The 17,091-nt window shown below is 43.9% G+C and overlaps 2 protein-coding genes across 3 annotated transcripts in view; one reads left to right on the forward strand and one right to left on the reverse strand.

Moving 5' to 3' along the window:
* gabbr2 (gamma-aminobutyric acid (GABA) B receptor, 2) overlaps positions 1-7,911 on the forward strand; it is a 211,634-nt gene extending 203,723 nt beyond the window's left edge. The window contains exons 18-19 of the mRNA XM_035430498.1: positions 4,843-4,960; positions 7,645-7,911. Of these exons, the coding sequence (XP_035286389.1) occupies positions 4,843-4,960; positions 7,645-7,810 (284 nt within the window). The 3' untranslated portion in view covers positions 7,811-7,911. The remainder of the gene's footprint in view (positions 1-4,842; positions 4,961-7,644) is intronic.
* Positions 7,912-15,590: 7,679 nt separating this feature from the next.
* elp2 (elongator acetyltransferase complex subunit 2) overlaps positions 15,591-17,091 on the reverse strand; it is a 29,843-nt gene continuing 28,342 nt past the window's right edge. For both annotated transcript variants that reach the window (XM_035430701.1, XM_035430700.1), the window contains exon 22: positions 15,591-16,152. In XM_035430701.1, the coding sequence (XP_035286592.1) occupies positions 15,987-16,152 (166 nt within the window). In that variant the 3' untranslated portion in view covers positions 15,591-15,986. The remainder of the gene's footprint in view (positions 16,153-17,091) is intronic.

Below are 17,091 nucleotides of genomic sequence, written 5' to 3' on the forward strand. Positions count from 1 at the left end.
CCGACTCTGATGTGGTTATGGTCTTCAGCACATCCTGTAATGTGCGGTTACTAGTCCTTTCAGTCTCCACTCATTACATTACATTACATTTGAGTGCTGTCTTGAGTTGGTTGCAGTTTCTCCAGTGACTGTGAGAGGGGGGTAATTGATCTGGTAACTCTCTGCTGCTCGCTGGTGACTGATTCAGTAACGCTCCTGCGCAGAGCGGTTTGCCCTCATTTTTCAGTGTCTTGAATCGACTTTCCTCCTTCACCTCCCCCTCGTGGCCATTAATTCTTTAAAGTTATTCATGCGTAAGAATCATTAATAATTGCATTACACAATCATTATGAGAAGTGTATATAAAATGATGACTAACTAGCTTTGATGTTAATACTGGTCAGTATTTCCATGCGGGAGGAAAACTTTTGTCAATTTATTTTTCTATCATAATAATATAGAGGGGCACCTGAATAAAATCATGATTAAAACTCAAGCTATGTCTGTCTTGGTATATTTGATAGTTCTGCGTGCGTCCTCTTATGTAAATTTTCCAGAATTCATCCAGATGGTGATAGCTGTATGCATTTGCTCACCATCTCTGATTCATATGTTGACTTGGGGAGGGAGAGCCAAGAAGGGAGGAGTAGAGAAGCCATGTCAACATTGGGGAAGTTCTTAGCAAGGGACCTTCCTGCGAGTCACCCACCCGGCCAATAGAGGGCAGCCCACTTAGTAGAGCTCGAGGTTCCAGAGGTCAGAAAGTAAAAGTCCTACCATGTGTTTCTTCCACCCATGAACTCAGCCAGCTCATTTCACTAATTAGTTCTACCTCCTGGCTGAAGAATTGTGCTAATTAGCAAAACTATGGGCGATTGGAACAAAATACCCAAGGGGACTCTTGCTTTCTAAACCTGGATTTCCCTCCTCTGCCACTGAGCATGTCTGTTTTTGACAGTTTACTCTGTGTATACTGGGGCAGCATGGCGGTGCAGTGGATAGCACTGTCACCTCACAGAAGGTGCCGGGTTCAAATTCCGACAGTGACCTTTCTGTGTGGAGTTTGCATGTTCTCCCCACGTTCACATGAATTTCCTCCAGGTACTCCAGTTTCCTCCCACAGTCCGAAGACATGCAGGTTAGGTAAATGGTAGAGGGTGCAGCCATGCTGGGAAAGGTTCCAGCCCCCCTGTGACCCTGACAAGGAATAAGTAAGTTAGAAAATGACGGATGGATGGACTTCTATAAAGAGCAACCTGGAACTTGTGGTGGGATTTTAATTAGGCAAAGTGTAGTGGCAGGCTATGATAACAAATAAAGCACACATACAGAACACATAGCAGCGTACAGAAAGTTGACTCTTTTAAACTTACGAGTAGTTTGCTTACTGTATTCTGTACAACCTGGGTGCATTAGAGGGTTCCTCTTTTCGTACATGTGACTGTATATATATATATATATATATAATGGTATGTCTGCCCAGCTCACACCTTGCAGTTATGATACTTCATCACAATGGACTGAGACACATCACAATATGGACAGAATATGAGTAATGGGTTAGCAGACAAACATACAGTATATATCTGGTGCCTGCTGGAATATCTGTATGTCACATTTAATATAGTGAGGAAAAAAATACCACTATGGTGTTTGCACCTGTTTTACATCATGAGTGTGATGTAACCTGTGCAATGTAAGCTGATGTTTATGTGATGACTGTGTCTGCATGTGTGTGTGTGTGTGTGCGTGTGTGCGTGCATGCGTGCGTGCGTGCATGCGTGTGTGTGCATAATTCAGTGTGTATGTGTCTGTCTCTGTGCAAACAGGATAACTGAAGTTTTTATCATCAGACAGGAATGAAACTGGGTGAAATTAATGGCTTTGGGGCAAGGAAGAAGCTATTATATTTTTTGGATGATTTAACAACTGTGAAGGATAACATCCTAAGCGCCACTTGGTACTGTTATGTAATATAATGACGCCAAACCATCCTAGGCGAGGAAGTCATTTTCTAAATGCAGCAAGTGATAGCTTCACAGAAACAAAAAAGAGCCCGTATTTGCATTTGACGATCTGGCCACAAGTTTGTACATTCATTTCCAGATCATTTTCTTTTAAAAGGTTTCAAAGATGTCCTTGGGCATGCACCTACTCAACAGCATCACTGCTGCAACAGCTTGGGTCTTTTTTAAAGTTTCCTTTTTAGTGCAAACTGGCACACCTACAGTAACATGTATAATAGATTTCAGAGAGAAGGCACAGTGTACAGCATTGCCCTTGCAGGGAATTTTCGCTCAGAGAAAGACAAAACAGAACAGCCAGGTTGCTGTACTCACACAGCCATCTATAGTAGAACATCAGAGGCGTCTGATTTTTCTTATTGATACTGTAAGCTGAAAATACAGTATACAGATAGCAGGCAAGTACTCTAACTGGCTTGAACAAAAAAGTGAATATTGTATTGTTATGAGAAAACAGTAGACACCAAACCCTCATCTTGCTCATCATTCTAATAACATATTTTTTCCTTTGTGACATCAGATACATATTAAAATAATATTTATTATTATTATTATTGTCATTATTGTTATCAATAATAATAATAATAATAATAATAATAATTAATAGAACACTCAGTACTGGATGTTTGCTCTGGCCCTCAGGTGCTATTTAAGTTGCATGGTCATGTCATCTCGCGTTCACATGATATGAGAGCATTCTGGAGATATAAATCGGGCATTAAGTAGCCAAGCGAGAGACTCACTGAAGGGGTTGAGCACAGCTTAGTTTGATGTAATGTAACGCACAGCTCAGACTGAGAGACACACTGGAAAGTTTTGTGCTCATTTGTGCTCATAATATATATAGCACTGCTTGGAGCACTGCTGGGTGATTCAAAAGGACGATCAATGTCAGAGCTGAGAAACCAGGAAGTTGGCTTGCTTGAAGGAGGTCAATCTGATGAGTGCGTATGTGTATTTGGCTGATCAGGGTGACCAATTCACTGCTCACTGTGAGCTGCCACGACATTACATCAAATGTTGATGCGATCGATGAGGCTGAAAATGCTGTGTTACATGTAAATGACACTTAGATCTACTGTAATACAATCATAAAATCAACTATTCCAACGGGTGGCTGCTTAGATAAATCTTTGGATCTCTGTTAAAAACAAAACACATTTTATTTATTTATTTATTTATTTATTTATTTATTTAACATTTATTTAAAAATGAACTTCCCCAGTGTAGGGAGCAAAATGATGGACAGGCCAAAAAAAGTCACATCATGAAAAGCGGCCTGGGCAAAGCTGGGGACAATCAATCCCCAGCACTTCGGCCATTTGTCTTCCTCTCAGCCGGCAGTCAATACGAGCTGTCTGGATAAACTGATCCACACCGAAGCTAAGCCAGGCATTAACACCTGCCACAGTCAAGCAGCTCACCAGTGGCGCTGACTGGTGTCAGCAGTGGGATGCATCAGGGAGAATCAATCGTTTGGAATACCAGAAGCTCTCCCCATTGCTTCCAACATGAAAACAACATTGGTACGAACCCGCTGGATGACATGAACTGGGGTTTCACTGCTGAAGTAACAAGTGTGCCTGAAATCCCCTTCAGGATATAGCCGGCATTAAGCGAAGATCAGAAATATTATTTATATTCAACGAGATGCAATCTGCATTCCCTCCTCTGCACAGCACTGACAAAGATGGCTCTCAATATATGTGCTATGAATATTCATGAACAGGAAGGCCTGCCTCACGTTAGGAATCAAGAGTGATTGGCTGCCACAGCGATTCCACAGGCAGTTACGGCAAGTCGAATCGGAGCCCAAACGAGAGGCAGAGTCGCCGCTCATCACTATTCATGAATACAAGCCATCACACATGCAGCTCCGCATTATTTTGTGCCTGCCATGTAAATGTATGTAAATAAGTAGACTCTGAGGGCGGGCTTCACTTATTAGAATTTGTAATGTTTACTAAGTGTTGGAAATTTATTAACCTACATTGTGATTCTGTTCAGATACAACTGCCAAAATTTTAAAAATAATAAATAAATAAAATCACAACCTACTACTACAACTACTACTACTACTACTACTACGAATAATAATAATATAATAATAATAATAATTATTATTATTATTATTATTATTATTATAGTTTTAGAGAATTATCACGATTATCTACTGAAAGAAAATACTACCTTTTTATATAATTGTGTTTATGAACATACAAGTAAAATTGAGCTGTATGATATTAAAAGCAGGAACAAAGTGAGATTTAGTGCCTTGCTTGATGCCATATTTAAACAGGGTTTAGTGACTTTCTTTGCCAAATAGGATTATTAGCAGAAGTAAATATAAATATTTCATGGCCAGACCAGCTGCCGCTCTAACCTAGCATTTGCAGAGGGAGTCAACCATGTTTTAAGGAAATATATTGATCTATCCTGTCGTATTTCAAAAAGCTAATTTCAGATTCACAGTACAGCTTTGAATGTTGTGTTCTGTGTTAACCCTCTGGGCCATTCTTCTCTTGGATATTGCTGTAGAAGTTTTCCAGGGAGCCACGATAAACAAAAGTTTTTCTGATCTTTAATTTTATGCTAAAGTGAGTACAGATTTTAGGCTAAAATCTGGGGCAACCTGTGAAGTATCTGTAGAAAAGGGGATCATCTATAAGCAATCCAGGTGTTATTTGAGAAGCAGATAAGGCTGTTTTCTGTCATTGTTTTGCATGCATCCTTCACATTTTCATCTCACTGTGACATGGAGCAAATGTTCATTGGTTACTAGAAATTGTAGTGATTTGTTGAAAAAGTTACTGTCAATGTCCTTGCCTTGTATTTGCAGAGGGAGAAAAATCTATCTTGAAAAACCACTTGGAGCAGAAACCCCAGGCGCAGTGGGGCTCGGTGGACCCATCCAGGATAAACAGGGGTCCCCTGGAGGACATTAACTCACCAGAACAGTAAGCGCTTCACACAGCCCAACTTTCACACTTTCACAAGTCCAGATTGGACCGTTGTATTTATTTTCTGAACAAGACACTGAGGAAACCGTCTCTGAGATTGGAAAACCATTTTTTAAAAAGTGGGTGGGCGGAATACAGTAAAAAATACACATGAGTCCTGGGCACCTTTGCCCATGAAAGTCTCTCTCAAGGCACAGCTGGCGGTGTGCTTATAGTCAAGCTTGGTGAGGGCAACAAGCAACAGCTGGGCTAATTACCAGTCAGCCTCAGCTGTGCATGGCAGTATGTCTGTGGTCCTCAAGGCCCTCAGGCTTTGGACGACAGCAGAAGGGCTCTGACTGCGGGCCAATGAGATGCAGCCCTACCCTCCCCTCCTGCCATCACATGCCCCTATGAGTGAGGGAACCATATAGGAATTTAAAAGAAACACATACAGTAGAACTGCAGGGATATGAGCCTCGTAATTATGGGCTGGCCAGTCAATTGAACAGATCTGTGCAAGCAATCATGTCTAATCAAGCTTCCTATTGTGGCTAACAGAAACTACCCACACTTCCCATTGTTAAAAGAAATACTTGAAATACCATCAAATTACACAAAAGTGCTTGTCTTAGCACTATTGTTAATGAAAATAATGAGCAGCATCAACAGTTTCGGAGAAAAAAAGGTCAAAATCAAATGATTTGCATAAGAAGCCAAAGATAGGGGTCACAGAAAATGAGATGTATTGTTCGACTATTTTCTAGGAAAAAAGAAAATTAATGAAATACTGATTACTGCTGATTTGATTACAAGTATTAACTGGACCATCTCGTTCACCTGATTTATATGGTAGGTTATTTCCCTTTAAGAGGAATACATATAATTTCTGTGGATATACACATGGAAAATTTCTCATCTTAACAACTCCCACCCATAAACGCCAAGGCGTTTGGGTCAGCTCTGACACAGTCTGACGAGACGCTAGGCCTCGCGTCAGGCCTTCCGCCCGCCGGCGTGGGGGAAAGCCTGCGTTAGCGGAAGGGCGTTTCCCACGTCGCCGGGAAACGTGCTCCGGTTCGGCCAGCGATGGCGAGGGAGGCTCGTGTAACTTGTGATCTATGGAAACCGTCGAAAGCGGGGGCTGAGATTAAACAGGGCCGAGTGGAGGAACACCCAGAGCCATTCCCGCCGCATGAATATTTGATGTCGCGGAGAGGAGCGGCAGCATTCGAGAGCGCAGGCAGGCTGAGAGAGCGTGCTGGCGATCGATTGGCTGAGCCCGTCCTCGTCACTATGCGGCTCACGTCGCCCGGACCGTCGGCCCTCCACAGCTATTTCCAGCTAGAGAAGCTGACTGCTAGTTATTACAGCCATTCTTTCACAATGTCTATTTTTATACCACTCCCCTCTGCAGACACTTCATCATGAGGGTGAGTAAGTGGGTTTTTAGGTGCGTGTGTGTGGTGGTGTGTGTGTGTGTGTGTGTGTTGGGGGTGGGGGTTCAGGCTAGCAAGTGAAAGAACTGATTTTGATAAAAAAGCGAATGCTATCAAGGAAGGGCTTTGACGTGTTATCACAGGTTATCACAAACCAAACGGCGCCTGACATTTTTCTTTTTTTTTCTTCTAGTCGCTTTTGAGTTAGGTTCTCCCATCAAGGCTGTTCTGTTTTTTTTTTTTCTCTTTCATGTTACAAGCAATGGGTTGTGTAATTGGCTTGAAATTTGTCGCTCTTGTAGCTGCCGCGGGAGCTGTGACACACCCACACACACACACACCCGGGCGGAAGCGTGAAATGTGCTGGATCCCCCAAAGTCACACGCTACTAGTAGACTACAGTTCCTTAGTGTCCCGTGTCCGTGTGCCATTGGCCCCCAGGGCAAGCTCATTGGCCAGCACTCGAACATGTGACTGCAATCCTCAGTGTGAGCAGTGTGACCGTCTCTGCTTCCTGACCTAAGGGAGCAGGATGCTGAAATCCTGAGATAAAGCCTCTGATTGGATGTAGACAGCTGCGGCTGGTCGAGCTAAGCTGTCACCCTAAATGTGTATGTCGACTTTCACCAAAAAAAAAAAAAAAAGTTTATATAACAAAATAAGGGACTAGGCTTAGTTTTCATATGCAATTGTTGTTTTATGTTGTTACAGTCAAGCTACCACAAAGTACTAGGTAAAGTGTCTTTTTTCCAAGGGGGGGGGGGGTCTCTGACAGCAGCAAGGGCAGAGAAAGGTACATTCCTGAGGAAAATAATTGGGTTAGATACAAATGAGTACATATGAGAGGAGATCTGTAGTTTAGTTAGAGTTGAGTAGCTATTGGTACAGGTGAGTACATATGCGATGAGATCTATAGTTTAGTTAGAGTTGAGAAGCTATCGGTACAGGTGAGTACATATGAGAGGAGATCTATAGTTTAGTTAGAGTTGAGAAGCTATCGGTACAGGTGAGTACATATGAGAGGAGATCTATAGTTTAGTTAGAGTTGAGAAGCTATCGGTACAGGGGAGTACATATGAGAGGAGATCTATAGTTTAGTTAGAGTTGAGAAGCTATCGGTACAGGTGAGTACATATGAGAGGAGATCTATAGTTAAGTTAGAGTTGAGAAGCTATCGGTACAGGTGAGTACATATGAGAGGAGATCGCAGGTGGGACCGGCTCGGCCCTGCTCACATACTGTTGTGTGTGCTCTCGTCCGCAGCATACAGCGCAGACTGTCCTTACAGCTGCCCATTTTGCACCACGCCTACCTGCCCTCCATAGGGGGGGTGGACGCCAGCTGCGCCAGTCCCACAGCCAGCCCCGGCTCCAGCCCCCGGCACAGACACATGCCCCCGTCCTACCGGGTCATGGTTTCCGGCCTGTGAGGAAGGAAGGAAGACGCCCAGGACACACCCGAGCCCTTTTTAAAAAAAAAAAAACAAAAAAAAAAAAACAAAAACAAGGACTGCGGTTGTAGGCAGCGCAACAGGACAATCCCTAACGCTCTCATCGCACGCCCCTCCGTCAGACAGGGACTGACCCACGTGTCGGGTGAGGGGGGGAGGGGGTCCCCGACTCACTTGCAACCCTTCAACCCCAACCCCCCCCCCCCCCCCACCACCACCACCCGTCCCCAACACAAACAAACTGCAGAGGATGGGCAGCAGTGGACCCAACGTGACCTGTAGCCTTATCTGCTTCAAAGGGTTTTTTTTTTTGTTGTCGGTTTTTTTTTCTTTGTCGCAGACTTGAACGTTTGTGAACTCGTCAAAAATGGATGTTTCGCTGCAAGACCGCTGGATTTTCGCTAAGGACGCCAGAGGAGTTTCCGCAACCACCCTTAGGATTCACAGAAGTAACCGTGGCAACCATGTAAATACCATACTTTTTGACTTTGGGTAAGCTTTTGAGTAAGCTTTGAGTATGCTACAAAAGGGACATTTGGGAGGCGGTAAAAGTCACTCAAAATCTTAAAGCAGACATGAAAAAAATGTAAAACAAATTGGTTTGTGTGATATTACTTTGCATTTTTTAGTGTCTTCAGTGGTGTGGAAAGTGTTGGCTCATGGCGTGTGAGTGTAATTTTAGATTATTGCCGTTAAATAGCAAAGTCGACTGACTCCAGGGGCCAATTCTTTAACAGGTAGGGTAATATGCACAGCTGATATTCTCCACTGAATTTGCACCGTTCACGTCCTTAAAAAATGTCATTTTTTCTTTACAATCATTTGCTCATGTGACATATCAGTTTGCAAAATGGTGAAAACTTACTGGCTGTTTTTGGAAACCTGCAAAGTATCGAAATTTTCCAGAACTGACTATTCTTGTTATTTTTAAAGCTGTACTTGCCAAGAATGTAAAGAGTGTGGCAGCACATAACCGAGTTGAGAGTCTTTCAGATTTAAGACCAGAAGAAAGGCAAATACAGCACATTTCCTGCAATATGCTTGTTGCATGTACACTGAAAATGAATCAGTTCAAAATAGAGGGCCCAACAAATATTTCTCAGTTCAGGAAAATTCTAGACCCCCAGCTTTATTAAACTGCCATGGAAATGTACTGATATGAAAATTGCCAGTACTACTACGACTCTTTAACTCCAACCGTTCCCAAACAAGCATGATTTTTTTGTAAAATTTCAAGAACAAAACAACATGCAGGAAACATTCAGGCCTAACAAACACTGATGTCAGTAAAGAGGACTTTTGAAGTGCACAGACTAAACTAATAATTCTTTAGCTGCTAGTGTGACAAGTTCTGTAACCATTACTGAAGTTCGGAACCAGTCCACTAGTCATCTAGGTGTTGAAAACATAAGCCCATCCTATGGGGATTCTGTTGTTCACATAGGAGTTCCTGTATATTCCATTATAGATTGACTTCAAAATCAGTTCAATTGGTTGCTTCCAGCATGGAAAATTGTAGCACCATGGGATTGAAAAAAATAGAAAAAACCAAGGAAACATTTCAAGGGAACATTTTCAATTACTTGTTGTATGATCAGTGTTTGGGTTTCCACATGCAAATATGCTTGTACAGTAATATGCTGTACAAGAATACGATTTAAATAACTAAGTAAATAAATAGCTGTAGGTACTTGCCCAAGTACTCATCGCCATTTTTCTGCCAGGAACACTTCATCAAGTTACAATTATCAATGTACTTCCAAAGAGGTACATGATAAATTAGGCCTGTTCTTATAGGATGATCACTCAGCACTTGGCAACAGTGATTGTGCTTCCCATTGGTCTTAAACGTTACGTAGCACATGGGGATGTAGACATAGCTCTTGTCATTTTTCTTGTTAACTAACTGTACCACAGAACAAGTGTGAAAACAGTCTTGATCAGCTAGTATGATTAGCTGACTGTAATGTAACTCAGCACACATTACATGAAAATCTTAATTTTTTTAAGTTCAAAAAGCCTAGCTAAGCCTGTTGTCTTCTACATTAATGAGCTACCCCGTGATCGTTGGTTATACTATCTTCAGGAAAAAATTAATCTGCAACACATCTGTAAATCTGTTCACAGCCTACCTTAATTTTCTAGAATGTTCTAGCATTGGGACATACGTTCGCAGGTTTAAGTGGCCTGTTTTAAAGCCTATGAAGTCCAATGTCGCCAAGGGCAGGTGCATCAGTGGAGGTCCAGGTGGAGACGGAAAAGCTTTAGGACATGTCCGCTGGTCTGCCTCGTCATGCATCGAACGTAGCAAAAGGGTCCCCATCTCCACCAATCAGACAACAGTCGTTTCAAACAGAAAGAAAAACTTTCTAAAACTCTTTCTAAAAAGTGTTTTTTTTGTCAATTTGTGGACGCTTGGATGGCAACAACATATGGAATCTTTGGTATAATGGAATTCTCCACATGGCATGAAATAAAATGTTCAGTTCGCATAGTTACCTCTGCTTTTGCAATTGTGATAAATCACAGCTGTCTTAAGGCAATCATCATACCAAGTCAGTCTGCGTGTTCTCAACGAACCATTATGAAAACGTCGTTCTGAATTCTACACATGTACATAACAAATGAAAATAGCGTGCTGTGTATATAAGCAGAAAACAACCAAACCCAAGATGGTGGAATTATTCTGAATGGAATTCCCCCACTGCTCATGAAGCATAAACAATGCAGTTGCTAATTCACACTGAAAGCGTTTTATGAGCTATTTATGAGCCACAATGTGAATTTCCAAATTCAACCCCCTAAACATACATTTTTGGGAAAAGTAGAAACTTTTTCCCTTTATAAAAATGCCAAATAATGAAACTTAAATGATGTACCACATTTACATTTAAAATTTATTTGGTTCTTTTTCATTTTCAGTATCGCTAAACGTTGTTCATTCTGTATCAGGCAGTTAAAGGGCTTGTCAGTACTAATACACTGCTCTATGTAAATCTGATGCATTACCTAGTGATCTTTTCATAAACTTTTTTTTTTTCACAAAATTTGATGCATACATTTGTCAAGTGACACATCTATCACCACTAACGACCATTATATTTGTCATGGATCAAACATCAAGGCTCCCACATCTTAACCCGTCTGTGCAACTCATTCTTATATACAGTATCTGTATCTATGTATGTATAGTAGAGCTAGTGATGGAGTTCTATGATATGAATATCACACAGAATCACAACTACATTTACATCAGTTGACAGTGAGTTATATTTTACTACAATGCGCTACTTTTAAGTGTCTCACTGTAATGGACTTACTTTACTTTTCAGATCATGGTCAAATAAAGTGAAAATTACTATAATTCAGTTCAATGTTCATTTGGATATATGACATGTGTTTTCTATAAAGTCTAAAAAAAAATCTATTATGTGGTTTCAATATTGAAATAATTTCTGCCCCAGAGAAATGACGGCCTAACGACAGCCATACAGTATTCCCCTTCTTCTTTCACTCACTTCTATTTTTATAACCAAGAAACAGCGTAACAATCCTACTGTATTCAAAATATTTCCACTTCAGTGGTCTTTGAAAACATCTGACTTTCCCTAAACAATTAATAAGAACTGTGAATTGTAACAAATCATGCTTTGCCTTCTTACTCTAAATACTTATATCTAAAGAATATATATTATTATAGAGGCTGTATAACCATAAGGGATATGGCATTATTTCTTTCATTGTAAAGACTGTGTGAAATCTTACTCAGAGATTTGAGACACTGTGGGTTAAAGGACTATATCACATTGTGACTGTGAGGCACAAAGACACAAGCTCCGTTTCGTGAGTCACGGTTATCACAAGCGACAATCTTTTAAAAGCAGCATGACTCGTGCAACATATCACGTGTAGAGGGAGTTCGTATTTCAACAGGCAATAAACATTGCAGTGAAGCTGACACTTCGCCTTTAACGTTGAGAATGTGTATGTTGTACCAGAAATGAGATCTAAAAATTCAACCCTGTTGCTTGTACGATGTAAGGGCAGGAGAGCTTTGTTTTCTGTGAGGACAGCTGAAACTCCACTGTAATTGTCCTGCGTAGCTGAAGGATGTTGCGCGCTAACGTTTTCGCACGAGGCACTCCGTTCGCGATACTTACGGGAGATGGAGAATCGCGCCCGCCGTTGCGGATTCAGAATCCAAAACCGCCTTCTGCAGTTCCTAAACGAGTCCGCTCTGTCCACCTTCTTTTGCCTGGTTCCACTCAGTAACAATGAACAACGCCATGTCATCTCCCCGCAGAATGGACAATTCCTGTATATAATGTATACACACATTTCTCTCTAGAAGTATTATTCTAATATAGCAAGAAAAATATGAATTATTAAATCTAAAAATGATAGGATTGTTGGAGGTGAGTGTGTATGTCTGTTGCCTGTCAGTGAATTATGACTGTGTGCAGTTTAATACATTTATAATATGCAGCTATTTGCTATTCCATCTTAGTTTTTTTTTTCTCTCTCCCCTTACCCCCCTTTATTTTTCCTCTTTTCCTTTTTTTACTCTTGGCAAGCGAGTGCCCTTCACAGAGACGGTTTGGATATTTTAATTTTGTATTTCCTTTAATTTTTTTCTTTTTTTTTTAAATAAAAGGAAATGTATATTCTGGAGGAGGCTGTGCCCCACCTGTGTTCCAAATGTTTGTGTGCACACACGGGAGCTTTCAATAATGGAGTGGAATTGTTCAAAAAAAAATCACAACAGCAAAAACGCATACATTTCATTTTCTTGTACCCTGAAACTGCATGAGATCGATTTTTAATAAATTCTCCCCACCCCTGAAAAATATGTTTTTACTAATAAAATACTGAAGAAAAAGTTTCAATGTTTTCATTTTTTTGGGGTAATTCTTTTTTTTTTTTTTTTTACTGTGATTTTGAGCTTTAAACAGATGATAGTCACTGAGTAAAGGAACTTCTCATTTGGGCTTTAGTGTGAGATGTCAAAATTGTTGCATCCAAGGTCTACATGTATATAAGTCTGTCACACTGAGCAGTTGTACAGTATGTGCTGAAGACAATTCATAATGAAAGATGAGGGAACAGGCTTTTGGGGAAAGAAACTTCATAGCAGGCAAACTCAGTCCTCTCTTTACACTTTCAAATATTTAACAAGACTGCGAGACAGAGGAAGAACGATGCCAGAGGCTGCAATGAGGAGGTGGTATTTGGACTACAGACTTGTCCGTAAGGGTTGGTGGGGAGGGGTTAGTGAAATCAGCTGAACTACACAGTGATCCTGTCAGCTGCCAGACAGGTTTCACTGTCCACGGAGTTTTCCCCGAAATCAATGGTCCCGTTTTCAAAAACAAGAAGGTTAATATTGCACAAAACCAATTTACACACACGCACGCATGCACACGTGTTAATACCAATTTACACACACGCACGCATGCACACGTGTTTTAATACCAATTTACACACACGCACGCATGCACTCGTGTGTTAATTTACACTGATGCAAAGACCAAATCAGAGCAATTTTATTGTTTCAATGCATTATAAGCTCCCTTGCCTGGTACCTTCGTGAAATCATGTGTAATAGACGTCTGCACAACAAGCTAGGCCCTCATGCAGACTAGCTCCCCACGATGTAATGGCAGTGCTTTTTTTTTACCATTAGATGGCACAAATGCACATTACTGGCATACATTAATATGAAATTCCATGAAAGCAGTGACACCCACTAAAACATGAGAAAACAGTAGTGCATTAGAAGTGCACTTTAAAAAACAAACGAATCCATTTAGCGACCAATGCTTATAAAACGCATCACTGAGATGAGTAAGCACGAATAGGATGAGTGACACTGACTGAGTAAGGTGAGTTTCGACAGTCAGCAGAGTATGCACCCTCCATAGACGGCTCAGTCTTCAACTCCAAGACAGAAGGCACGATACGACAGGACAGTCACAGTCATACAGTCACATCCCTGCTGTAGCGCCTAACAGAACTGCTAATTTCTCATGTTATTTCGTCAGTTACGTAAAGTCATTAGAATTAAGCTGAGGTATCACTGGGGTCACAAGTGCGGGGACACTGGCCCGATCACACCCAGGAGAAAGCTGGGTTTAAACAAGGCAAGAGCCTCTGACCTTCGGAGGGAGAAGGGTAATCAAGACACGGGCCCAGGAAGAGAGGGCCGTGTCTCCCCCTAATCAAATCCGGCAAAGCGATCTCCAGCCATCTTAGAGCACCCCGATCTGACGCCTGTGCCGATGGAGATGTATGGCCACTGTGCAGAGAACAGGGTCGCATGCTCAGAAATCGCCGCGTTTAGGCGCAACCGCGGAGCCGCTCGAGCCGATTTCTGGTTGCCGATCGGGACGAGGTTGAGAGGGTGAGACGGCGTCAGTCGACGCCGCTGCCGGTCAAGCATGCCCACGCGTACAGAACGAGGAGGAGCAGGACGCTCAAGTCAATGTTTCAGGTCAATGTGCTGCAGGCCAACACCGCTGGTATAATTTCTGACAGACAGGTACCACATGTGTCTGAATGACCATAAAGCCTCTTTTTCGAGATAAGGTAATTAGAGAGCGGCAGAAACGGACGCAGGCATTTTATCCGTCGTCGTCCTCGCGTGCGAGACGTTCACGAGCGGCACCGAAACGACCGGAGCTTGACGTTTCCAAATTGACATGCGGACCGCGTTCCTTCGCGCGGCGCACAGCTGCAAACGCCCACCCGATAGCCGCGGCCGTATACATGCCAGGCGTCCGCGGCAGCCATTCGCAATCCCCCCTGATTTACGGCAGCTGCGCGGTCATAACTCGCGCCGCTGAACGCGAGCCGAACGGAAAGGCTTGTCCTTGAGACGCTAACACGGGAGCACGCTAACAGGGGAGCGCGAGGAGAGACGAGAGGCCTGCTCTCCGCACACGCGCGCCTGCCTGCCTGCCTGGCTCGCGTGCGCTAACCCGCGGGCCGCCAAAACAGCCCAACAGAGCCAGAGCCTGCCATGCAGCAATATCCTGCTCCCTTTCACAAGACTAGTTTATGTTCAGCCTTTTCCTTTCAGTGTAGCACAGCAAGTGGGGAAAAACTCTAAAGACATTTTGCGTGGGCATACGATGCACAAGGAAACTAAAACATTGAGCATCCCTGAAGTAAAAGGGCCTATTTGGACAGCAAAAAAAGTTAAATTACAGAACTGTTAGCAAGTCTTGGAAGGTTTATTACTTAGCATAAATCCTCTAAACTATGCCTGGAAGAAGTTCTGTGGCTTTGAGGGACTCCATATTGTGTAATGACTTGGTCGATGTCATTCTTTTCCATGAAAGTATCTACATTTAATGCAAGGTTACAGCTTCCTAATACAGCCACATTTTTCATTACACCTTCAGCTTGCACCACACTTTCTACCTGAAAATAGCATTGCACGTCTAAAGTACACAGCCGAGAGGCGGCTTTTATTAGAACGATTTTCACACGGCATCTTAAAGTAATAACTAATTAGATTTGTGTGCCGGCGAGTCCCATCACTGCAATGTCCTTGGAACGTAGAAGAGCACAGACAACATCTGCCGAGATCAAAGCACATTCCAGAACTTTCCATCACTTCAGAATAAAAAAACCCCTCCCTCTATGGTCAACCCTTTGGGCAACTGCATACCCCTCTGTTGAGCTGAAATTATTCGATACCAGGCATAAGAAGACTTGTAAGACGCTGGTCCACTGCACTCAAATAAAAACAGGCTTGTTTCTGTTGCAGATAAATACAACATACTTTATTACATTCGACATATAAAAACGGATGGAGAGATACGCAACAGACAGGGCTGGGAGGACCTGCTCCTGAAGAGCTCCCGTTCAGAGTCCTTTGTCTTTGAAAAGAAAAATAACAAGTGGCTTTGGGGCAACTTGTCGCCCGAGTCTTAAATTAAGGGCGTGGATACGGCGAATAAAAACGACTAACATCTAATGGCGTTCCATTAGAGGTGTTTCCCGTCAGTCTTATCAAAAGTATCGAAATGTCTTCAGACAGCTGTGTGCGGTAGCCTTCTGCCGTCGTCCGCGGTGAAGTCCTGAAACTCCGCGGCCCGCACCCCGACTTCGGCGCCGAGTGCAGGCGGTCCCGCCGAGCCAGGAGGGGGCGCTACAGAGCCAGCCTGTCCACGTTGAACACTTTGACGGCGTGGTCGGCCCCGGCGCTGGCCAGCTGGACCCAGCCGCACGGCTCGTCCCCGTCCTCGTCCCCGTGCCCGGCCCGGCCGCCCCTCGGCCTCCAGCGCAGCCGCCGGACGGTCAGGGCGTGGCTCTGGCTGGAGAGGAGACGTCAAGGAAAGCGGCGAGCGGAGCGGGATCAGGCAGAGGAACGCACAGAGGGCCCCGTATGCCTCACGTAGCACACAGCTCCCGCAAAACGAGAACATCATCACACCGCATCACAAACAAGTATGTGACTGCTCCCTTTAAAGTTTAAAGGTGAGAGTTTAAAGTTTAAACTCTCACCTCGTGACGAGCAACATTTCCATGCCTTGTTCTGTCATTTCACAGTGTTTTCGGATTTTTCACCCGAAGAACCCAGAACGCCCGTTTCCTTTCAGCCAGTTTGAAAGACGCCGGACCCGAAACAGACGCCCTCTTTTTGACGCCGGCCCCCAAAGTGAAGGTGGTGTGGGGGGGGGGGATCGGCACGCGCTGCATTTGGCGCCTGGATTTAGACGGCAACACGTTCACGGCACCGTTTCTGATAGACAACCCGCCGGCCCGAACGCCAGCTCCCGTTAAACGCGGCGTTGGACGTCTCCGTGCAGAATGTCGCGTGCGCAGCGTCAGTTCCTCTTCACCTTTCAGAGGGGGATCCGACGTGACAGAGAGCAGCTGGCTCCCCATCCATTTTTAATGCGGGCGTCGGCCGCGCGGCGCGCCGGAGGAGTCCCGCGCGCACACTTCCTTTCACGGGGAAGGTCCCGGCCGGGCGGGGAGGATGAGCAACGGGCGCGGCCGAAATGGCGAGCCCCGTAAAAAAAGGGGCGTGCCGCTGAGCGTTTGTTTGAAATGTCGCGGCCCATGGCACGCGGCCGGGGGGTCCGGGGCCTCCGGACGGCCGGGTTTCGCCAGGCCCCGTGAAAGAAAGGCCGCAGAAGTGCCGGAGCGAGCCCTTACCACCGCGGGGAGAGACTGCGCTGCCCCCCCCCCCTCCACCCCCCCTCCCCCCCTCCCCACCCGCCCGCTGGGCCACCCGCGGGAAAAGCAGG

The sequence above is a fragment of the Anguilla anguilla genome, chromosome 8 (genome assembly GCF_013347855.1).
Source record: "Anguilla anguilla isolate fAngAng1 chromosome 8, fAngAng1.pri, whole genome shotgun sequence".
Classification (NCBI taxonomy): Eukaryota; Metazoa; Chordata; class Actinopteri; order Anguilliformes; family Anguillidae; genus Anguilla; species Anguilla anguilla.